Here is a 25,311-nt window from a genome sequence, read left to right as displayed (position 1 = left end):
CCACCAACCAACTCCATGGCAGACTTTCAGACCAGGACAGTCTTGCACAACACATCCTGGGATCTGTACCAGTCGTTTAAAGGTGACGGGAGCTTTTCTGAATAAATGTAAATTGTTTCCACTACAAGTAGTTTTCTTAAATAGTAAAAAGACAGACTATGTACTGAAGGTCAGGTTTGCAAATCTAACAAAATGTTAAGACAGCTGAACAAAACATGGCAAGATAACGTAACACATATGTTATTTAACTTCATATATTTTTCTATCATTTTCTTGTTAATTTTTTTTAAAGCATATGCAAGTTTGGAAAGCTGTTATGCAGGTTCACCTCATTTTTCTTTACTAAAGTAAATGTGGACACAAGTATACGATAGGACCAAATGGCAAAATGCAGATAGAGAAACTAAGAATAGCTGGATCTGGAACAGTCACTTCACATGCAATTATCTCTGATCTAAACAGCTGCACCAAACATATATTTTTTGTTTGGACACATCTGTAGACATGATGTGTATAATTAATTGTTCATTCCAAAATGCAATTTCATGATGCATTGATTATTTAGATATAAAAGTTTTAATTCTCAGAGCTGACTAAAAATAGTGATTTTAATTTATTCCTGCTGCCTACAATTACCCACAACCATGTATTTTTAAATATTTCCAGACTATAAAAATTACTAATTTTTGCCACTTGTGTTTATCTGCATTTAGACTTTGATTTGGATAAATTAAGCTCTCAAGTGTTCCTTGCTTTATGAAACTCTGCATGTTGTACACTTCAACACAAATAAATGACTTCTACCATTAGAGGTTTAAATAATGTAATGTATTTCATGCTCAGCCTGAAGCTGGATTCCAATGAAGTTGCTAATGCACGTAATGATTAAGTGTAACTCAAATACTAACTGTGTTGTTGAAAACATGACAGGCAATAATTTGGTCTATTATATTCTGCCATTTAATTCCCTAGTACAGACATTCTCTGACACGTTATGAAGCAATGATTTACAATTATTCAAGCTGCAAAGGTCAGAAAGTGACATTATAATCATCTACACAGAGATCCCTTCTAATGCACAAAAACTAGGTAATAGCACACAAAAATAGTTTTACTAGAGTAGCAACTTTCTATTTAACATTTCCCAAACTGCACAAGTATAAATAATTAATTTACATTACAGTACGTTAAGGCATCCTTGAAAAGATAATGTTTTTCCTGCTCCTACCAATAAATTTACGAATAAGTCTTTTTTGCTTGCTAAAGGCAGTCTTAAGAGCAGCTTTTCACAAAAAGTAGCCTGTATTAATAGTAATCAGTTAAAATCTGAAAATCTAAAAGATTTTTCAGAAAAAACAAACAGGAGTCCACCCAATTTTTTTTTTTATGCAGCTGGTAAAGCACATCCTTATCTGTCAAGAACAAAGATCTATTAGTCACTATGCTCAATACAGGTGAGTAGTTTTGTTTAGATATTCTCCAAGCAACCAGTGTCATTAAAATACTGAACTTTATACGAATTTCTGAATTACTCTTAGCATTAACAGCAGCAGAAGTGAGGTTACTTCCATGCTTGGGACACTATAACTGTCCCCAAATCTTATTTATTTGAGACTTTAGGAAATAACTGAATTTAGCAAAACATTTATCAGAACATCCTACGCTATCTCCAGAATTAATTGAGAAAAGAAGTTTCAAAGTAAATAGAGAACTAAGGAGCAGAAAGTAAATAAAGATTAATACCTCCAGCCACCAAAAGACCAAAACAAAGCAAAAAATCCCAAACAAACAAAACAACAAAAACAAACAACAGCAAAAAAACAAAATACCACATCAAAAAACTACAAGACATAACTATTCCAGCAAAATACAGAAAAAAAAGTAATCTTTTTGACCCTCCTCCAAATTCCTTTCTGTCTAGAAAGGCTTACTTTTGTTCTCAAAACACCTGACTACTATACATTAAATACTATATGTATAATAAACATAATAAAGACATTGCTAAAAATGCCCTTTCAATCTGTAGGAAGGTAGCAAAAAAAGTTTACGCACACATTTTAAATACTGAACATTTTCCCAACAATCCAAACCTACCTTATACCCATCTTCTTCAATCGATTTTTAAGTGGTCATAAAGGAGAGAGAAAAAAAAAAAAGAAGGAAGCAGCCACTCTTACTTGAAACATGTAACTACATTCCCCAAAATTCTGTTTCTAAAAGCAAAGGCAAGAAAAAGGCAAAGGAATAACAGACATATTTTTAAATCAAACATTGCCTATAAATTCTGTTCAAAATCTCAATTGCAGAACAATGCATTTTTCATATCCTTCCTAAGGGAAAAAAATTTGAAAAGTGTATGATAAGCCTTTTCACAGCATTTTACCAGGCAAATGAAACAAAGATTTCAAATACTGGGCAACCAAGATTTGCTCACCTAACCCAGAGTGTCAGCCAATTTCAGTCAGACTTTCAAAAACAAAAGAAAGTCACACAGAAAATAGACATTACCCCTGAAATAATGGGATATATTTTACAGCTATGGGTAAGGAAAAGAAAATAATTAACACACATCTGCGATAAGGAAATGAGTAGCAGACTGTTTATTCCAAATGTTAAAACATTAGCGGTGTCCAATTTCTGTGTCACGTAGTTTCTGCTGTGCAGCTGAAGAAAAACAAACCCTGAACTTCAATTAAAAAAAATAAAATAACACAGCAAAATTACTGCTTTATTCAACAACTAGCTGAATTATATATTGTGTACTTTGTAGCACGCAAATATGAGGATCATTTGGAAAATTGAGACGCAGCAAAACCTTCCTAAAACAACACCAAAAATATGCTTTTTGCTTTATCTTTTTTTGGCCATTTTTAAGACCAAAATTTTGAAATAATTTGTCTTTAAAAAATGTGGCATTTTTGAGACCACACCATGATGTTGCAGTGACATTTCACCTTTAAAAAGTGCCCAAGCAGATTCAAAAGCTTTTGAAACACAATTTATCCTCACAACTAGCAGAGGGCTTATTACTGAGAATCTAAAAGTCAGAGGATAGAATATTAACTACTGTAGAAAAGAAAACATAGTGCAGGACCTTCTGTTTGTGACAAAATTACAGAGTTAATGTTCCTGAAAGATCACTTCACCTTTTAAAGCATGATTTTTAAAAAGGTAAAATTTATAGCAATTAAAGCTAATGAAGAAATGCAGCATGAGCTGCTTATGTTCAGGAACTAATAGGTCCACTGAGCATTTCTAAGATTATTTAGCCATCAATGATAATGAATTGACATTGTCAGTGGTGTTAATGTACCAATGCTCTATAGTGCCACTAATCTGATAGCCAATCCTAGCAATTTTATCTTTTTTTATGTTGCTACTTTATTTTTTTAACCAACAAGCTACCCAGTCCTTTCAATTAAAAGAGCACAAATACAGCACAGGCTATTAACACTTTTTTCTCCTCTTCCACATGTAAGATGGCATATTCATTATATGGACTATAGTTCAAACAGCTCTGGTCATTCCTCCAAATCCTTGATCAATTCTTCAGGATTGTTAGCTAAAGTGCAAAAATGTCTTTTCCAAATAAATCAGTGCTAGTATATGATTGTAAAAATACATTTTTGGCTTACATTAGGTGAAATGTGATGATTATTTAAACAGGGATATAAATCAGATTTTTGTAAGCATGGGGTATTGTGGTGTATGTCTCTTCACCAGTTGTTTTGCTGTATCTAAAAAGCAGAGCTCCATGTTGTTGATGCAAATTAACAATACACAAAAATGGAAAATAAGTACCTGCCTGGCTACCACGTATGACATGCCAACAATATAGAGTAAGCAATCAGCTTAGGAAAGCGACTGCCATTTAATCCAAAGTTTAAATCATTCATATATATTTTGCTCTCTATCTTGCATAACTATTGCGAATCCCAGCCGAGAGTTGTGCAATTTCTGAGACAGGTTCTGTCAGACATGTCAATCCTGAAGTGATAGAATAAGTTTTTGAAAAAATGAGGCACTATGAAAATCCTAATAATTTTAATTCTCTTCTTTTTTTGTAAAAGATACCGTATTTGCTGGTTTGAATTTTTTTACTTTTCCTCTCACAATGAAATATTTAAATAATATGATGATTTTGTACATTAAGTTAAAAGGTAATTGAACGAACAACTAATGTCAAGTTTGTGGACAACTTCTAAGGAAGCGAGTTTACCCTTTGCTAAATACTTCTGCAGATCTGTAGTTTTTAACTATCTTCCATGTCAAGTTCTTGGCAAATGATAAAGCAAAAACAGCAAATAAGATTTTTTAAACAATATAAAATACCCTACCACATTCATTTTAACTATGCTTCAAAATAAGGAGTACCATAAGTTATTCTACTACAGATATACAGTGAACTTAAGAATTGGGCTCATACATTTTTATTTCTTATTCCAAGAAGTCAGCAATGACTTTTCTTAAGCGAGTAAACTCATCCAAAGTATCTCACAATGCCACATGCAAAATTATGAGAAAAACAGAGAGATGAATCAGTGAAAATCACTCGGCTGCGTCTTCAGCTGAAGATTCACTTTTCTTCTAAAATGTGTAACTCGCTTTGTCCTGCAGTAGATTAGTACACTAAGGCTAAAAAACCTCCTCCTGCTGAATATTATCCCCAACCTCACACCACACCATGCATGTGTGCACAGCACCATCTAAGTGAACCTGTGCTCTTCTACACATTAGCCATAAGACTGCTATAGCAGGTTACATAGGTTTGCATAAAATGTTTTTATATGATGCATATATTAGTTAATTTCTTCAGCATAATAACATTAAAATATATTTTTAATCAGAACTAGGGTATTAAAATCCAACTTTGAATGTCCTATGATGTACCATATATGCCATGGCATTTTAAAACCTTTTAAACATTTCTGCTAAATTAATTAGTTTTGCATTAAGGAGTCTCAATGCCTCCTATTAAATGCAACACATTTGAAGGACAATTAAACATTATGAACGATCCTTCTAAGGAAATAACGATTGTTGAAAGAAAAACAAGATTTTTTTGGGTAACAAACAGGAACACAAGCACACATAAAAGACTTCAATTTATTTTAAAAGTCTTATGCCTGCAATAATTTAGATCCGTTTGTTTGAAAAATCTGTCTTCTGTTTTGTTTTCATAAAGAATGAAAACTCTAATGGAGTCCCGAAATCTGTTAATGGTACTAAAATTATAACAGTATAGCAAAAGAAAAAACCCCACACAGTAAAGTCTATATTATATATTTTTTATGTCTTTAAATGGAATTTACAGTTCTCCCTGGCAATGTGAATGAACATCCTATAATTTAGTCAATTTACAGATTACAGGTTCAAATTGACCTTGTAGCCCATAAAATTGCTCATCTTCAGTGCAGGATTAGAAGTGGGAAAAGAATGTCATAACTGTATTTAAGGAATTTACCATAACAATGGAAAGGAGGATATGCATGCATAATTTTAGCCACTCTTGCTCACATCACAGTTCTCAATTCTGAAACAATGCATATTCTGTGCTCTTCTCCTGGTTAACCATGGTGGAGACTGTTTCAATTTACTCACCCACAGACATGACACTTGTATTCCCTCATCCCAAGGTGCCTCTTGACATGGTTTCTGGCATCTCCAAGCTGAGCTGTTGCAAAGTGGCATATCTTGCACTTGAATGGCTTTGATCCTAAGTAAAATTTAGCATAAGATACGAGTTGAATTAGAATAAAATATCACCTATGGTTAAAGAAATAAAAATTCCTGAGGAAAAATAACCTTTTTAAAACCTATCCCACATTTAACCTGTTTGAGATTTTTGCCTATTAAAAAAGTGTCTTGTACATAAATTTATAACTCCCAGGACACAGACAGTATATTCTGTACATTATATTCTATACATTATCATTAAAGTTTCCTCAAGTTCAAGATCACAGAAAATACTCTCTTAACTTTTAATCTGGTCTTTTTCTTGTCTTTAAAAATCCACAAAATATATTAAAATGAGAAGAAAATACAACAGATAACATTTCAACAAGATGGCAAAAGTTGTTCTATGCCTTTCCCAATGGCCAAATGCTAAAACTCAGGTAATGGTCTTAAAGTGGACTGGTATTGGTTTAAACTGCAAAACGTTCTTTTTTTTTTAGCAAATATTTTTAAAGTAAAATAATATTACAAGCCTTCCAACTCTGAATAGATTTCACATTAGCATTGGTATTTCAGATTTGTTCTGTCACACACAGCAAATGATTCATCACCTAGCTATTGTAATGGCATGCAATGTATGAATATACAGTGGATAAAATATTATGCCTTTATGACTGTTTTATGGTCAAGAATTTATGATTATTCTGCAAACCAGAAGTATTGACATTTTGGCTATTATTTATTTCAAGAACAAACTTTAATATTAAATGTCTGCAGCAGACCAAAGAACTCTGAAATTATTTCTCCAAGGAAAAAGTATCAACCGATTTCTTGTACCACATCAGTTCAGCAAAAAGTCAAATTATTTGTCTATCTTAATTAACAGAGATCACCTCTCAAGATGGAAAACCTATCTTTTTTACTGGCATAGTTAAATTTGGCACATGTCAGTCCCCAGGTTATTACGCAGCAACATCATTCTAGATGCACTTTCCAATTTTCTGACCACTAAATCCTTAAATCAATAAATCAAAATCAGAGAACTGCAGTTAAAAGTAAGTACAATATGGTCAATGAGTCTCCATATTATGTTTAGTATATGTTTTGTGAAGTACTTCTTCCAATACAGTTAAGCATAACATGAAATACGTGATCTTTAATAAATATACATAAAGAGCTCTGATAAGAAAAATGTTGCACTATATCATGTTTTATCAATGAACCTTTTTACTTTGCCCTTGAAAACAGAATATCCTCCAAGAATCCACTGGTGAAACTGAGGATCTTCGTAAAAAATTTTAGAGTCTTAAATTTCAATTTAATTCCCAAAAGCTAACAGAAAATGAAGCATTTAATTTTAATCTTCTAACTGAAATAAAAAAGTCAACAGTACTAAGCACAGGCAGACAAGGTTGAATATTTCACAGTTCAATGACAATAAAGCCAGATCTCTTAATACTTCCACTTCTACTGTTGGAAGTAGATGTAAAATATATTTAGTACCTCAATGGTTATATCTAGTCAGCTTTATATGTTTAAATGTCAAAAGCAGGTTCAGACTGCAGCTCACAGCAATCACATTCTATCCATCACACTGAAAAAAACCCCAGTTTATTTAAATGATCCTGATAAAACTGAATTAATCATTAATTTGGTGACATTTCAAATCAACACTGCATTCTACAAAGAGACCAGGGCAAATAAAAAAAAACCTTATCTTTGTATTAAAAGACCACTAAAAGTTGATGGTTTAAGTTGTGATCTTTAGCTGGACAATTAATAACAACAAGGCCACAGGTGAAGAGGATTTTTTTTTAAATCTATTGGTGTTTATACTGCTCTTTTTTCTCATGGAATTCAAATACCATATGGATTCTACCCTATGTTCCCTTAGTTTCTCTCCTACCGATTAAATTGTAAATTTGTTCCTCATTCTGTTACTGCAGGTGTCCCACAGGGCTTCCATACAAGACCTTTGCTGTTTTCCATTTACATGACTCCTTTGTGAAGAACTCGAGTTCAGACCAATCGTGACTACAGTGTGCTGACAATACAGAAATGTATTATTCTGTTGACTGCTCTCATCCAAAAATCACTGAGGCCTTGAGGGCTTTTGATTTTTTTTCTTAGATCCAGAGCTGAATATCTGTTAACATCTCCATTTAAACTCCATGAAAATTCAAGTGCTGGCAGGCTCCAGTCAGTACTTATCACCTGAAACAAAAGCAGTGTATCTCCCTTTTAGGTTGCTGGTGCCAAATTTGTTCCACGATGTTGTTGGATGGAACAACCCAAAATTTTATACTAAAAATGAAGACATTAGACTATGATTTAAATTAATGGTAGAAAAAAAAAGAATTGTATTTGCCATAAAGCTGTCTGAAACAATGTAAAACATTTAACCATTTCTTAGCCATACTTATCACCAACTTCAGTGGTTCTCTTACAGTGTTTTAAACTGTGATACTACTGGATTCAGGTATGGCTTTCAGTTCTCAGAAAAAAAAGAGAAAAATACTTTCACTATATCATCTTTTCAACCAAATGACTCAAAAAATAGCCAAAAAAAGACAAAAAAGCCAAAAAATCTACCAAACTACTTTACCCACAAGTTAAGGCATGGAAAACAAATGTACATTTTCTGATGGTAGCAGGAAACAATAAGGCTCTTAAGAATTGGGGAAACACCAAACCAATCAACTAACAACAAACAAAACAAAAACAGAACAACAACAACAAAACAAACAAACAAAAACCAACACCACCACACCAAATAGAAAATCAGACTAAATTTAAGAGTTCAGGTCAGGCAGACATAAACCATTCTACTGTTTTGTAAAAAAAAGACCAGAGTGCATAATCCTTGCTTTACATTAAGACAGTAAAGACCCAAAGCTACGAGAAAAAATTCACTGTCGCTGCTTTAGGCCAGCCAAAGGCAACATCACCTGCACCTATAGGCATTCCTGGGCCCCTAGCTCAGGCCCAATACAAAGTGAGCAGAACCACATGAAATGTCATCATACCATTTCCTCCTGTGTTTAGGACATGGGGAGTAATACAGCATACTTGCATTGGGCACAACTGCCACTAACTGAGAAGTCTGATGAGAAAAGAAGCAAAGATGATGCAGTTGCAGGTGATTTTTCCTCAGATGTTGATTGTTAATTAAGTTTATGGGACCTCCATCAATTGCAAACTAAAAAGTCTTCCACCTCTACTACTCCTTTTATTTTTCTTTACACTTCCTCATTTTCACTTGTCAACATGTGATGGATTTACTTGTTAGGTCCTCTATAGCAATGCCTTCCTTTCATTTGCAATGTGAAAATCTCCTACATTATTTAATGGCATTTTTAAACATTATTTTTATATTAATGGAAATTATTAGTCATATCTTTATTCAACTTTCCCTTCCCTTCCCTCCACTACCTCAAATCATCACTGATTACTCAATTAAAAAAGGAAAGGAGTTGGTGATAGTTACATACACATACACATCCAGATGCTGATGAAAGATTTTTTTAAAAGCATATAATATAATCAGAACAATAAATGGGAAAATGTGTGGCTGTGCTCTTATGCACCTGTTGTTACCCTGGGACAGGTCAGAAGCTATAGATGGTGGACTTTGCCTCACCAGTGTTACAAGAAGTGTACATACAGTTGGTGCAGTAGGTCATTTCCCTCTGCCACCGCTCCAAATAACCTAAACATATTTGTTTGTTATTAAACTGCATCCACTGTGATACAGATAGGGAGAAAAGGCTCCATAAGAAGAAAACCAGAAACAGAAAAATACAGATTGGAAGAGAAAGCCTTCTTTCCTTTAAGTATTAATAAAAGACTCCACATTACTATTTATGTGAATAAGCAAAGCATAAGAAAACCATTTCGCGTAAAGTTGCAGCGAGAAAGAGGGCAGATAAAACTCTGTTCTGTAACCCTCCTATACTTCTGCACCAAAAAATGACTTGCAAAATTAAATGTATTCTTTCACTGCTTTGCATATTTAGTGCTATCCAAAAGCACAGTAAAAATATACTCCATGATAAGACCTACACACAAGAAGCTAAAAAGTACACTAACTTTTACTAAATGTTACAATCAATGATGTAACTTATGTAAGTAGGGTTGCTTTGTCATATATTGATAGTTACCTCACTTTCACATCCACATTAACTTGATTTTAAATGCAATTAATACATATAGTCAAGGAAGACTAATGGACTACATTCTGCACTTAACCTGGTGGACATTTTCAAATGGCACAAGTGACCAGTGCAAACCTATTTTGCATTGTAAACGACTAAATAAATCTTAATGGATTAAGAATGATCAGCTATCAACACACAAGGGAAATTAAGTGCTGAAATGCCTACATTGATTATTTTAAATTATTAGCCTTACTCTGTTCTTGAATTTGTATGCTTTTAGTGAGCTTTAACACATTTACAAGACTTATTGACTATAATTACAAGAGAATTCAAGTAATGGACACATCAATTATAAGCAACATGTCTTGACCAGACAGTTGCATAAAGAATTCTAAAGAGAGCTCCATTAGCATCCTCCCCCTTAGTTTTATTCAGTTTTATCTGCCGTAAGAGGGCATATTAAGGGCTGATACAGCTGTTCTGACCATGTGAACATGAGCATCCCTCTAAAGACTTAACACTGCATTCCAAGTTGGATATTAGCTGAAGCAATACAGATAACTACGCTATTGACAGGACAGAAGTAATGCTGAAAGTATTAAGTATGTGAGTTATTGGTATACATGAATATTGCAGTTATAGTAAAATACTTTGAAAGGTTTGAAATACAATGTCTCTGTTCCCCAAGATTAATTTTTAGGATTTGTTGTCCAGTCACGCCCTTGCCTTTTCATAAAAAAAAAACTTACAAAACTATTTTCGGATTATGCCAGGAATTACCATTCTTTTATGCATCTTTTTTCTTACCTTTTTGTTCTCTTCCTTGTAACCATGCACTAAGTTTCAAATACTGCATGAATTTAAACTATAGCTTCCATAATAAGCCATTATTTAAAAGTACAGTAAAATAAACCTTACAGTTTTAATGAAAATATGTTCATTGAAATGTGAATTTATTATTCAAATCCACTCATAAATTCAACCATGGAGACACCACTTGTCTAAGCAGAGCTCAGTGATTTAGAAAAGCTGTCTATTTAAAATAAAGAATGTATGGCAGGTTTATAGAAACATCGCAGTGAATTTTTACATAAATTTAGAACTGCAGCTTATGCATTTTTCTACAGAAATGTTTTTAAATTTTCCACTTAAAATTAAACATAAAAATGAATTTAAAGTGTGATCAGCACAGAAACTAAATCAGATGCTACATCACTGTGCAACACACCAGCACTGCTACCACCTTCCAAAAAGGCTGACCAATTCCAACTGCTATAACTTATTTCTATAAAAACTTCTTGTTGTTTCCTATTGGTATTTATTTAGGAGTGATGAAATATCAAATGTCTATTCTGAAACATTATGTAATGCTGAAAGTTTCACTTAATTGAAATGAAATAAACAATTTGGATATTAAACAACTGCACAAAAGAGAAAGTTCAAAAGAACAGCTAATTGATCTCTCAAACCACCACTGCTTCATTATTTAAGAACCAATGAATGGTTACAATTTAAATTAAAAGGAAGAAAATCTCTCTATATGAAACAAAAAGCAGAAGGGTGACTGTACTTGAAATGTTCTTACATTTTCTGCCCTTTGATCACTGTATTTTCATATCCTTTTAGATAACTTTGAATTTCATCAGGGGCTTATCAGGCGATAAAAATGCCAGTTCCTAAGAAATATAAAAGGGCTTAACAAGCAGAAAAAGACCAATGGTATAATTCACTGTTTGAAAGAGACCAATTGCAACAACAGCATTTCCATACCTGTGTGGGTACGGATGTGAGCTAGGAAGGCCATGGAATTGCTACTTCTACACATCTTCCCACAATACTTGCAGACATTGCCTTGGTTCTCTTCCCTCTCCCTGTTTATCTGCTCAGTGTCTTCAACAATGTATTTATTGACTTCCCGCAGCAGCTCTTCATGTTGCTCTTTGATGTGGAGAAACAAGCTCTGCTCTGAATCGAAGGGCTCTGTGCACTTCAAACACTTAAAGGTTGCGCCTCCTTCGGGCAGCTCCTCCACGCTCGCCTGCTCATTTCGCATGTGCCCAGCACTGGCCAAGTGCTGGTGAAGGTTGCTTTCTGTGTAAAATGATTTTCCACAGAGTAAGCAATGAAAATGCTTTTCTTTTGAAGGATGTTTCATGGCAATGTGAACATTTAGTCCGCTCAAACCATCTGCTAGAAAACCACAGTCATCGCAGCGAATACGTGTTGATTCCCCAAGGGAAATTCCTTCTGACTTCTTCTTTTTCCCACTACTTGTTGAAATGTCTGCTGTCACTGTGAGCTCACTAGCTTTCACTGCCCCTGACATCTGTCCTTCTGCAAAATGGTCAGTGGCCTCCCCATCTTGATGACTTTTTAACCTCACTATAGAAGAATCAAACTTGCCAACATTTTGCATTGCCTTTCCTTTATCATCAGCACTGATAACTGTTCCTAAAGCCTCATTACTACTTTCTTGTGTGCCCTCAGCTGTTGAGCCATCTGCCTCCCAAACATTGTTATTTATAGTTACTTCAGCTTCATGTTGTGCTTCCATAAGGGCTTCTTCCTCCTCCCCAGTAGGATCCTCTCTGAAACTTCTGTTACCATCTAAACTATGTCTATTTGGTACTCCTTCTCCAGTGTTTCCAGCAAAATTTGATTGCTCTACTGCACTACTTGTTTCTGGAAGACTTAGCATAAGTGGGTTATTTTTCTTCAGTGATTTTTTTTTGAGACTGTCTTTGTCTCTACACTCTGCTTCTGGGTTTTCGCTATTTTCTTCCAAGCTCTCCACACCTATTTCTGAATTGAAGTTTGTGTTGCTTGATCTATTTTGACTTTCTGCAGTGCAATCATCATCTGAGTTGAGCAGCTCCTGACCATGCTTACTTTTCTGCACCTCACAAGTATCTGTTTCTTTAACTGATACTTCCTTGACAAGTTCAACAACTGTATCTTTCTGAGGAGCTTTCTGGAATCCTTCACAAAAAGGGTTTCCTCCTCCATTTTTAGACTCCTTATCAAGTTCATGTCCTACTGCATTTTGGGAATTGACATCTTTAGAGATTCTTGGAGATGTATTTTCATTTAAGGCAGAACACTCAGTAAAGCTTTTATTCATATGATCACCTTCTGATGCATCATTGGCACACTTTGTTTCATCTAAAATAATTTTTGATTCTCCTACACTGTGATGGTGCTCCTCTTGAGGCAAAGCAGTGCCTTCTTTAGTGATATTTGCTGTATTTGCTTCTTCCCCAGAAGAAGAACAAACGTAAGATTCTCTTCTAATTTTGTGTTTCTCTGTTGCTGCATGCCTTATCATCTCTCTGCGAGTAACAGCATAGTAGTCGCAAGCCATGCAGTAGTATTCAAATTGTTTTGTATGTTTTCGCTTCACATGCAGCTCTAAAGAAGCAGCAGAATGAGCAATGAAGCTGCAGTGTACACACTTGTTGTCGTTTGCACCCATGGCTCTTCTCTGGAAGCTTGGGTCACAGTCTTGAACAGCCCTCGCTGGTTCCAGCAATACACGCTGGTTTATATTCAATGGATTCCTATCAGGCTGCAAATCTGGTAGTCTACTGGCATTTGCAGCTTTTAACTCAGCATCTCTTCGCTCAACTTCTTGATTGTCTAAGACAGAATTTTCCAAATCTGACGACTGGCCACCATTTTCAACATGTTCAGGCAAGGCAATCATGGGGCTGTTAATCTTCTTGCTCAAGGATTCAAAATTACCTCCTTCAGGGCTAACAATGATCTCTGAGTTCTGTTTTCCACATCCTTCTATTTCAACACGGCTTTTATGTTTTTTGGTTGCACAGTGACGTTCCATATCTCCTTTGGTGACAGTATAGTAATTGCAAACCTTACACAAATAGCTGTACTGATGACTGTGCTTTCGCCTGATGTGAACAGTCAAATTCGTAACACTGGAAGCCAAAAGGCCACAATGGGTACATGTCCTAGAAATAGTACCTTTAGGTTTCCCTCCTCTGGATGCATCAGCTAAAACAAATTCATTTTCACCAATCCTTTGCTCAAGTGGAACAAATTCCTTATTTCTCGATATGTTTTCCACAGAAGATGATGAAACATCTATAATTTCTTTATCCAACTCTGTATTTCCACTCCCAGCAGTGGAAATATCCACCACTGATTTAATGCCACCAACACCAACACAAACCTTTACAATACATTCTTCAAAACGTAGTCCAATATTGTTTTTCCTGGCATTTTCAAGATGCTTGCTTCTTTTGATATGTTTCTCCATTCCTTCTTTACTCAGTGAGTAGAGATTACATGCTTTGCAAAGGAAGTGAAACTCTTGTGCATGTCGGAGTTTTATGTGCCTTGTAAGGACTGTGGAAGATCTTGTCTTATAAAAACACTTTTTACATTGAAATTGGGTTTTATTCAGAACAGAATGCTTTAGTTCATTTCTATGATTTATGAAGGAAGAGTCTGGAGTTTTTGGTTGCATTGACACTTCCATTTCCTTTGCAAGTCTTTGGCTATTGTTCAATACTGAGTCACTGTAAGGTACCACTTGCAAGGTCTGATTACTGTTCCTCAATGGAGTAGCTTGCTGAAATAACGAACCATCGTGTTTCTCATTTTTTTGATGATTTATCAGCTCTTCTTCCAATTGGAAAAAAAGAATGCAAGCTGGACAACTATGGGACATATTATGCACTTCACTCATATGACTTTGAAGGCTGACCACATTCAAGCTGGTAAATGAACAGAGTTGACAATTAAAGCTACAACCACCCATCTGGTGTTTACTCTCCTGACAGTGTTGCTTCATGTCTTCCCTGATTCCAGAGGAATAGCTACACATCTGACAATGAAACCGGATCTTTTTTGTATGAAGCTTTGCAATATGGGTTTCCAAACTTTCTTGGTCGTGAAAAACATGACCACAATCCATGCAAGTATGAAGAGCACCTTCAGCAGCAGTAAGTTTAACTTCAGAATCTTTAGCACCTGCAGTGCTAGAAGAAGGGGTATTTGGCTTATATTCTGTAAGATCTTGCATTTCTGCAGCAGTATTACTTTTAGCATCTGTTTCTAGTTCTGTATGTGACACAGGGCTTGATTCATCATGTTTAAGCTGTGTGCTGGAGATAGGCTTCACATGTACTCTCCGAGTTTCAGATTTGGGTCTCTTACTATTCCCCAACAAGCTGTATCTTCTTCTAACCTGCCTTTTTAATCTAGAAGACCTACTCTGACCAAATGAAGACCTTAACAAGAAAACATTTCTTTTGTGTTTCAGTTTATCTAATCTCCTTGTTCTGTGTAAACTGTTCGGTAGCTTTTTGGTAGTTGGAAAGGATTCTGTTTTCTGCAAGCTATTTTGTGATGGTCCTGGTACTTCTAGTTTTTCAGTATGTACTTTATTATTTCCTTCTGTACCAGAAGAAATCAATGTTTCTTCTGTCATAGTATCTGTTTTTTCAGCGCTAGTGGTATTTGGAGATGGTATCATTTCAACAAATTCACTGGCATAATTTTGTTTAGACAAGCTTACTTTTGAGCCCTTCAGTGCACTGCAAACATTTAATTCTTTTGCATCAGCAGTTTGTGCCCTTAATTTATTGGTCCCAGGTTTTGCCCTGACATTCCTCTCTTTGGTTGCAGTAGATTGCTGGTTTTTAAAGGATTTTTTTGTCAATATCTGTACAAATCCTCCCCGTGCAGCAAGATTTTGGCGTCGAAGGTGAGTCTTGCCAAGGAAATGAGAATTTAGGAGACTCTCTTCAGCACTCTGAAAACCACAAAGATCACAAGAAAATACCTTGGATTTCTCACTATCTCGCTTAACATGCATATGCGACGTTGAACTACACTCACCTATGCAACTACAGTGCGGGTATGTTTGCTCTTTGGATGGTTTAGAGAGGCTTCCTTGTTTATGTTTTTTCTTATCAGAGCATGAAGGTAAACACTGATCACTCATTTTGCCTTTAGGGTCTTTGTCTATGTTTCCAGCTGTACAGACAACACTGATTTCTTCTGAAGAATATAGTTTATCAGAAACAGCAGCTGACATGTCTTGTGAATGTTTATTTTCCTTGTGAATTTTCTCTATGGCATCATCAGAAGCACATCTGAAATCGTAACGTAGACACAGGATATCTGAATTAAATAAGTCACTATCAGGACAACTGGTGACTCCTTCCTTCTTTACAGCTCCAGCTATCATACCACATGATTCTCCAGCTAAAACTTTTTGCAGTTTCCTTCCAGTATCTTTCATGTCTTCTGAAGAATTCAGCTTTCTTTTCCTGGAGACATTTTCAGGTTTCTCTGCTTCAATAACATCCAGGTTTGGTGATTCTGACAGTGATGTTTTGTTTGTACCATTCTCTTTTTCTTTCTTTTCAAGGTCCCTGAACACTTCATCTGATGTAAGCCTTGTTTTCTGCTGAGATGAAGAGTCACATCCAACATTTTCTCCTGATGTATTTCTTGGGGATTCTTCTGTCAACTCAACTTGTAAATTTTCATCAATATCATTTCTCTTCTTATTTCCCTCCACGTCCATTCTTAACAGTGATGTTACCAATTGAAGATCATTTGGTTTAGCACCTACAAAACAACAGAGTTATTGTTAGTCTTTCATGCAAACTTAAAGGTTAAAATAATCAAATTTTAAGAACCCCATGCAATATAGAAAATTTAAATCATGGCAGGAAGAAAGACACAATGAAAGATATGAGGTGACAGTTTCACCATTGTATCTAAACCACCTTCTAGTTACATAGCTCTCACTGTGATGAGCACCATGTGAGCAAACACTTAGATCTCATAGTTTTTATGTAATCAAGTAACCTTCTACATGCCTAAAACTTGAGCAAACATGACCTTTGCTTCTGGAAGTATATTTAGGACCCAAAATACTAGCAGCTTTCAGGGAACTGGTCACGGAATATTTGACTTTTCCTAAACTAGAAAATCAGCTTCCCAAATTTAAAAGTTCCCAGGAGAAATAATCATGACTGCAACAACAAGGAAAACAAAGCCAGCATAAATGTTAAATATTTTAAGTATGCAGCTTGCTTTCCTTCCTCTGCTTAGATTACCTGCTAAAGAGAAAGAAGGAAAACACAAATAGAACCATGTTCTAAAACAATATGCTGCAAATATAGCTTCCCATAATTCCTAAAATATCCTCTAAAACATCATTTCCCAACTGGGGAGGAGGAAGGAGAAACAAAAAGTCATTAAACAACATTGCAGAGAAGGGTAGCACCTTTGAGACCCAGCACAAACTGTAACCATTCAAATCCAGTGACCGAAAGCTTTTGCTCAACAGGCAAGTATGACTCTCCTGCTCCCAAGAAGACGCCGCCACTAGAAAACTGATGCTACCAACACAGTTTATAAGAGGGATGGGGATGGGAAATCAAATCTTGACATTTATTACCTTTTCATTTTGATATGAAGCAACTGAGAATTGAAAATGCATTTCATTTTAACAGATGATTAAATACTAAATGTTTATCTATGTGCTTTACACTATGATTTAAACATCAATTTGCTGCAGATCCAAGTATTCAGTTTTTTGTTCAGTTACCCATTGAATGAGGCCATGACCACACTTGTAAGTACTTCCTGACAAGATTAAGTAATTGCAATGTTGATACAGATAACATAGGGTACAAAAAACTATTCAAGTACAAGGCAAAAAAATAATTATGCTTAAATTTGAGGACAAAGTAGGAAAGTATTAAACTGAGAAAATAAATTCAAATCAGTTGGACTTATTACCTATGGAAGTAAAAAAGTGGTTTTCTCCTTTAGAATAATTTATGGAAGGCCCCCTAAGGAATTCAGTGCACATTAGTTTCATACGTTGAACAGTTTTTCAACTGCAGGTCTCTCATTGAGCTGACCACTGAACCACTGGCTAAACCTATACTAAGCTAGTTATACCTAAATAACAAGAGAATAACCACCTCTAGATCACAACAGCCCTTTGGAGGATCACGATATTGTCCTCTAAATATGGCTTTCTGATTCTTATGCACTACTATTTTCGTTTCTTCACAAAACCATGATGGAAACTTATCACAATTTGTCAGAAGGAAAATAGTCAGGGCTATATTCTCTGGTGGTGTAAGTCAGCACCCTGTAAGTATGTTCAAAAACACTACAGCAATTAATAGCAGGACCAGATGAAGCCTTTGAAGTGCAAGCTTACCCAGAAAAGGTTATAAGCACTGTCTGGGATACAGAAGAAAAAGATCACATTAAAATTATGTGGTTTAACTGCAGTACAGCTTTATTTATATAATGCAAAATATCAAGTTACTTCAGTGACAAGTGTCACAAGTCCATCCTTAAACAAGCAACCATGGGTCCTTTGCCTTGCTGCAGCTCCACAGCAGGTTCCCAGCCCATGACCAATTATATGGCCTGGGGAAGAGCAGCAGTTTTTCCTTTACTGTACAAAACTATTTGCAATCTCAAACCAATTCTCCATCTTCTTTATAGGATACTTCCCTCTCAGACCATAAGATTTATCAGTGCAGTCCAGCAGTGAACTAATACTGGCATAGAACATTTCCACTATCAAAAGTTGTATTGGGATAATTAGAGGTTTCTCCATCAAGAGAAGTGTGGCCTTTTCGGCCACTCCCCTGGAAATTCAGCTCATCTCCACTGGCCACTCACACACCTAAAAAAGATAGCTGATTATCTGCACACAGTCTCTGCAGCTTTATCCTCGTTTCTCAGCATTTGTTCAGTAACCCTCCAACAGAAGTTCATCCTGCTCTGTGCTCAGATCACAATCCCAATTCTGGCATCCAACCTTATCTCCCACTCAACTGCACCAGTTACGGATTTTTCTAGTGCTTAGGAAAAAAATGTATTTCTTCTATTTCATCTTTGTAAGCTGTTTGTAGTAAGAACTACCAACTAACTGCTAGAAAAGTGAAAAATACAAAACATAAACCCCATAGGTGCTACCAAAAACCTCAGTATGAAATTAAAATTATCACGTCTAATACAAATATGCTAAGATGCCTTATACCCCAGACTTCTTGCCTAATTCCTTATCTCTGCCATAATTTCATTACAAACTTCTAGCATGCAGACTGGGACTGCACTCTGTTCCATTTACAGGCCATTCTCCTAATGAAGTCAACAGCTTCCCATCTACTCTCACAACCAGTAAGCATTATCAAGGCAATTTCTCTCCAGCAGCACAGCAGGCTACCTGTGGCAACATATGGTAATGATACACCTTTACCAACTTCATCACTAGCAGACACCTAAGTTTCCATGAAAATTGTCTACCCCTGCACACCCTTCCCAAAGTTACATTTGCCTCCATCTCATTTCCATATAATTTATTCTTTATAAATATCACCACATGGGAGTCTGCACCTGCATGAAACCAAAATCCAGAAAGTATTCTCTATGAAAGCAAACAACTATGAGGCAGTTGCTGCTGTTTCTCTAAAACTGCCCCTATATTAATTAATCTAAGGAATTAAATAGCCTCCAATTTCTTTTAGCGCTCTCTTCAAGCTGCCTGTAGGACAAGAGTGCATCTTCTGAAAGGCACTTAATGGCTATCACTACTTTTTGCTGGTGCCATGATCAGCAATTTGTTGAGCTCTGCTCAGTTCTCCACATCTCACACAAGATCTGGAGCACTGGACCAAGTCTCTGCTTCTTCTTGCTACTTCCTTTGCTCAGATCACACTGCCATGCCTCTAACATAATTTCAAAAGCACATAGCTCAGCCTCCTTGATGGCAGAGTAGTGCCTCATACCCAAATGCAGCTGTGGGCTCCTTCCTGCATGGGTATATTGCAGGAATGGCTATCACTACTCAGGCATTCAGTACACCATTAGCTGCCGCTAGAAAAAAAGAGCCTGTAATGCTACCTCTGCTGTAAGCTTCTCTCCCAAAAGCTCTCTCCCAGATTTGTCACAGGGTACTAGGACGATGGTGAAGCACAAGCTGATCATAAATCTGAGAGGTCTTAATCCTCTGTCTGCCTAAATCAATTCACTTCTGCTCTCAACAAAGCCACCACACTAATTAAGGGCCATTCTGCAGTTGGTATTGTAATATAGAAGAATCAATGCATTGGAGAAGGCATCAACAGCACTCAAAGTTTGGACAGTCCCAGTGACCACATAAGGTCAAATGGTTTCTTTTTGCAAAATTAATGCTGGATCAAGCCTTAGTCTGGCACAGGGATGCTCATCACAAGCAAATTAGCATCTGGAATTTTATTAACTTAATCAAAGAACACACTCTAGATGTAACAAGTAACCCTCTGAAGCCACAGCACCTTAAGCATATGCTTAAATCTAACTCATACTTGTTAGTGTGATCGAGTAAGCATTTTGATAGCAATGCAATGCTGCCAAACTCATACAGCAGTATGAATGGGGAAGATCAGCTCTTGGACCACCTTATTCATGGATCAACAAGACTACAATCAAAGCAAGATGTAAACTTTCTTGTGTTTCCTTCTACCTTCACCTTTTAAAGCATCATCTGGAAACATTTTTAGAAGTAACAAGTGCTTAAAGTGCAACAATAAGTAACCACCTAAAGTACTGGATAAATAAACCAAAATGTATTTATATAGGCTCCAAGACGGCGCCAATGGTAATGCCAGATACAGCACAGCAGAAAACTGCAGCACAGGAACAATCCCAAGCTAAGCAGACAGCAGTCAAATCCTCGTATTTCCACAGTTTAAAAGCTGATTCTGTCAAACAGCGCTCTCTTAACATCATATTCGATGTTCAAAATGAAGCTGTTCTAACTCAAAAGTGGGTTGACTTTCTGTAACATAAATCTTTTGTTAATGTTCATATAAATCAAGTATAGCTGAACAGATCCTTAAAGGATATGACCAAAAATTAATTTGCCACATTAGCTCCAGGTTAACAAATTCTTCTGCTTGGAGACAGTCATACATTACCTAATGCATTTTAAGGTTCTTTGCAGTACAGTGCTGTTCCTGAGTTTTGGAAAGAAACCTATTGTGGCTTCAAAATTTTTGCTCAGAAAAAGCTGAGCTCAGTAGTTCTATTGTAAATAGGTGCTCAAACATACTGCTTTTCTTCAATAATTTTCTAAATATCTGAAAGAAGTGAAACATACTTTCAAGATCTTCAAAAGCAGCATGTTTGCTACGTATGTTACATCTGCACAGGCCAACAATCCAAATCCTTACAGAATGCATAAGACACATATTTTTAAATTGCAAGGGCATAATATGTAGTATTTTGGCTACATCACATAAACCAATATAGCTACAGATTCTCCCCTTTCATCCACTGGGATTTCCAAACCATCAGAATCATGAAGTTTTTGTTTCAATATTTAAACTAATTTAAATGACATCCCACAATCACAATTCACCACCATCTCACTATCTGTAAACTAGAAAATTCATACCAAAAAAAAGAGAAAAATAGCACTTCTTGAGCAGCCACCACCATTTTTTACCTGATAACAACTCACTTTTGTATTCTTTGTACAAAGCTTTTTTGTATATTGACATAGTGTCTGCTACAGTTCTATACACAAGCATAAGTCATTTGTGGACAGAAGCTGTTTTCTTTGATGAAAATAGAGAACATTGGATTTGAGTGTTCTAATTTTTTACCACTGGTCCAAAAAAACAGTATATAATGTCTTACTATGCCAAAAGGTGGAGACATTGCAGTTAAGCTTTAAGTGTAAGATCTGCACTGCTCTAATCCTCAGATGAAATTTAGAAAGTAGTAATCTTAAATTAAGATCAAAAGGACAACTAAATTAGTGATGATTGATAAACCTGTAGTAAACTTCAAAATTCCCTCACTTGATGGTCAATACAATTTTATTTACTTCTCTTTTTGGTCATGTGCCAAGAGAAGGGGTAGAGTTGTGTACAGAAGGACACAAAAAAGTTTATTTACAAGTACTAGCTTTACTCTTTTTTTATGCATTCTGGCATTAGAATTTCCAGAGCACTTCTCAGTCACAGTACTATTGTCTCCAAGTATTCAATGCCCAATCTGCAATGTTTGTAAAGGATGCGACATATGGAAAACAGTTTCACTTTTTTCCAGAAAAAAATTCCCCTTTCAGATAATTATTTTAATGAAATCATGGATACAATGAAGCAAAATCACTTTAATGAGCTCCTTAAATAGTCTACACAAAACTGCATGTTAACAACTCATCTCAACATATGACCTTTGTGTCAAATAAGCATCTTCTCAGGGGCACATCATCCTTCCTAAATCAAATCATATGTCTTATGGCTTTACAAAGTTACCTCACTTCCTTCAGAAAGACTAATCTAAGCTAACAGTCTCCTCAGTAATGGAATACAGGAGACAATATGGTTGTTGATTCAAATGGAACAAAGATCACCTTTCTTTTGAGGAAATTTTGATGATATCCATTACAAACATTTGTTTGCCCTTGTAGCTCAAAAATGCTGGACTTAGAGCTTTGCATCATGAGCATGGTCTTCACATAAAGCCACCACTTTCCTAGGACATCAGAATCTCCACAGGAGACTTTCAAATAAGCTGCAGACTTCCAAGACTAAAGAATTTGAAATTTCTACTCAGATCTATCCAGAATAGTTCAAGTGACAAAATGAAAAGCCCCCTGATAGTCATCCCCTGTGTATCACTGAAAATGGGGAGTTATCTGCATCCATTAATTTCATTTTCTCACAGCCACCAGAAAAAACTGTAACAGCATCACAGGGAAATTCACTGGCAATACTACCCACATCCCACTTCCTTCTGCACGCAAACCACTCCGAGTCCTTCCAGGTGGGCAGAAACTGGCAACACAAAGGCTCCCTAGTTCATCATCCACTCATTTCAGAAAGAGCCAAATGCTGCTAAATGCAGCAGGGACCACTGATTAGATCAGCTTTGAAGAGGAAGTAAAAAAAGACACACAGAGATATACACTCATTTTAAGTGCAGTCAGAATCAATAGGAATGTATGTGCAAGACAGAGAATCAGAAGAAATGCACTAGTATCTCAAAAAAATTGTTATATAACCTCCAGATTTTTAATTTTTGAAAACTCAACATGGTCTGTATATTTTGAATTTTAAAATCAAAGAATTCTGTTTCCTGAGCAATACATACAAGTAATAATAGCAATAAAAACATTCAATAGAAACTTCTGAGGATGCAAGAAAGACTGAATTCATACAGCACTGTGATATTTATGGATGAATACTTTCTAAGTATTTGCAAAACACTTCATTTTTGAGATTTTATTAGATCCAGGAAAGAAATTTCCAGGAAAAAAATACCATTTTCCACATACACTAGTAAGTTCTGTGGTTTGTGGGAATTCTCTAAATGACATGCTTTCGTGCAAGATACAATTCTCACCAAGTACAGCAATTAAAAGTAGAGAGAAGCAAAAAGTAAAATGCCATTTGAGTCCCTTTGTACTGTTGGCTGTAGTACCCTCTTAAGTACAGTGGACCACACTGAAATTCATCAGAGAAGTACATAGACACTATCACTGACACCTGAAAAAATACTGGAAGTCTTAACTTTTTCCTGAACTTTGGCAGCAAAAGATAAAAGCACGTTGTAATGGCTGCTACTTGTAAATTGGCTCTTGTAAACTTTACCCTAGGAACCTGGTCCTAAGAAGCCCTGTTTTCTCCTTTATAAACATAAGGAGTATGACTTTCCTAGAAGGCTATTCTGGTGTTTAATATTTGTGAAGACTTACTAAATTTCCATCAACTTTGCTCAAAATTAAATCCAAAAGACCAAAAAGGACAACTTTGTTGGCCCTTTGCTTAAAACTACCATTTTATACAGAAAGCAAGATGAGGCCTCTACCTTCACAGCCTGGGACACATTTGTCATCTACTACTACTGTATTTATCACCAGTTAAATTATCAAAAGAATGCATGCAGCAAGGGGTGCATTTATGGACATGCTTCTCACTCTTGTGCACCCTGTTTTCCTTATCTGTTGCCTCTTCAAGAAGCTCAGTTGAAAAGAGCTGCATGAATTTTTGGTTGAACAGGTAACGTAAAGACTTTGGATTTTTTGTGTGATAGGTTAACAAAGTTTCCAGAAAATACAAAGTGTACATATGCTTCTAAAGATAAGGGAACGTTAATAAAAATAAAAGCATTCTGATGACCCCTGGTGGCCACTACATACAAGGAAGTAATTGCATCCCATCTGAGAAAAGCAGATCAAACAGAAGGAAGAGTGTTACATGTTCTATTGGTAGGCATATCTAAAGAAATGACACCTGATATTATTCAATTAGAATATTTATTAGAACGTACATATTTACATGTCTGTCTATATCAAATTACTGTATTACAGTAGACACACGGACACACTCAAACATTTAACTATTAGAAAAAAATCCTCTTTTTCTCTTCAATGAAATAGAAGTGAGCACACTGGAAGTATTTCAGCTCAATCCTACAAGACATACAAAATTGACTTTTTTCAGTTTTGATTTTCCAACTGGGTTTTTCACATAAAACAGAGAGTGCTCAGGAGAAGCACAGTGGAAGCAGGGGGCTGCCTCACACCAGGGTGGACTCAGAAGGGTTCTGCTTAATAGATGATGTCCTAAATCCCTCCAGCACAGGCAGTTCTCCAGCACACTTCAGCAAAGCAAACAAACCAGCCTCCCTTTCTTTATATTTATATATTTATATTGGACTTCTACCAAAAAGAAATTAATATCCATCACTAGTAATCAATATAAAAAGGTGATAGCTGTACACAGACCTCAGGTAGGGAGAGGGTAAACCCTTAATACACAAATGAAAAGCTGCATGACAAATCACACCTTTTTACCTTAATGCTCTCCTGTAATACATGCAAGCAATCACAACAGTGCTGCCATGTCCTCTGCAACAGAGAGAGGCATATTTTCCCCCAATATCTTAGATGCTCCTGACTGTGATTTAAACCATGTATAGCTGTGCAAAGCCTGGCTTCCTCCAGAAGTAACTGTTACGTGTGTTCAGGTGAACAAACCCATGCTTCAGCTACAGTCACTGCAGAACTTCTAATGCTACGTAGTTCTGTACTCAGAACAGTTCAGGGGTTACAAGTGACCTTTACTCTAATTTCCACCTGTGACACATCTGTCTGTGTCAAGAAACAGAAACCAATAAAAGATAGCAATGGGAGGTGTACCAGTGGCGGTGGCAATGTGAGTCCAAGCACTGGCAATATGGGATGATACAAAAATTATTCATGATTTCTGTGATAGCAATCAAGGGATACTACTATGGTATACCATGGAGCCTTTTCCTTTCCCCATCCTCAAGCCCTTCACTAGAAGAATTAAGCCATATAGCTACAAAAGCCTTCTGCACTTCAGCTGAGGACCTAAAAGAGGCTGAAGGCCAAGCAGGCTCCCACTTTTCCCCAGCAAAACACACTCTTGGTCAGCAAGTGGAGAGTGAAGGT

General features: G+C 36.1%; 1 protein-coding gene across 5 annotated transcripts in view; it reads right to left on the bottom strand.

The window, feature by feature from the left end:
- Nucleotides 1-25,311, bottom strand: part of ZNF407 (zinc finger protein 407) — a 338,979-nt gene that overhangs the window by 296,509 nt on the left and 17,159 nt on the right. For 4 of the 5 annotated variants that reach the window (XM_068193734.1, XM_068193765.1, XM_068193755.1 and 1 more), the window contains 2 exons: nucleotides 11,604-16,433; nucleotides 5,602-5,716 (listed from right to left, as the gene is read on the bottom strand). In XM_068193734.1, the coding sequence (XP_068049835.1) occupies nucleotides 5,602-5,716; nucleotides 11,604-16,389 (4,901 nt within the window). In that variant the 5' untranslated portion in view covers nucleotides 16,390-16,433. Of the gene's footprint in view, nucleotides 1-5,601; nucleotides 5,717-11,603; nucleotides 16,434-20,800; nucleotides 20,989-25,311 lie in introns of those variants that run through there. The other variant, XM_068193747.1, reaches the window with a different exon arrangement.

Source organism: Anomalospiza imberbis, chromosome 1, assembly GCF_031753505.1.
Source record: "Anomalospiza imberbis isolate Cuckoo-Finch-1a 21T00152 chromosome 1, ASM3175350v1, whole genome shotgun sequence".
Taxonomy (NCBI): domain Eukaryota; kingdom Metazoa; phylum Chordata; class Aves; order Passeriformes; family Viduidae; genus Anomalospiza; species Anomalospiza imberbis.
Note: the sequence above shows the minus strand (reverse complement) of the source record. Positions and strands in the feature narration are given on the sequence as shown.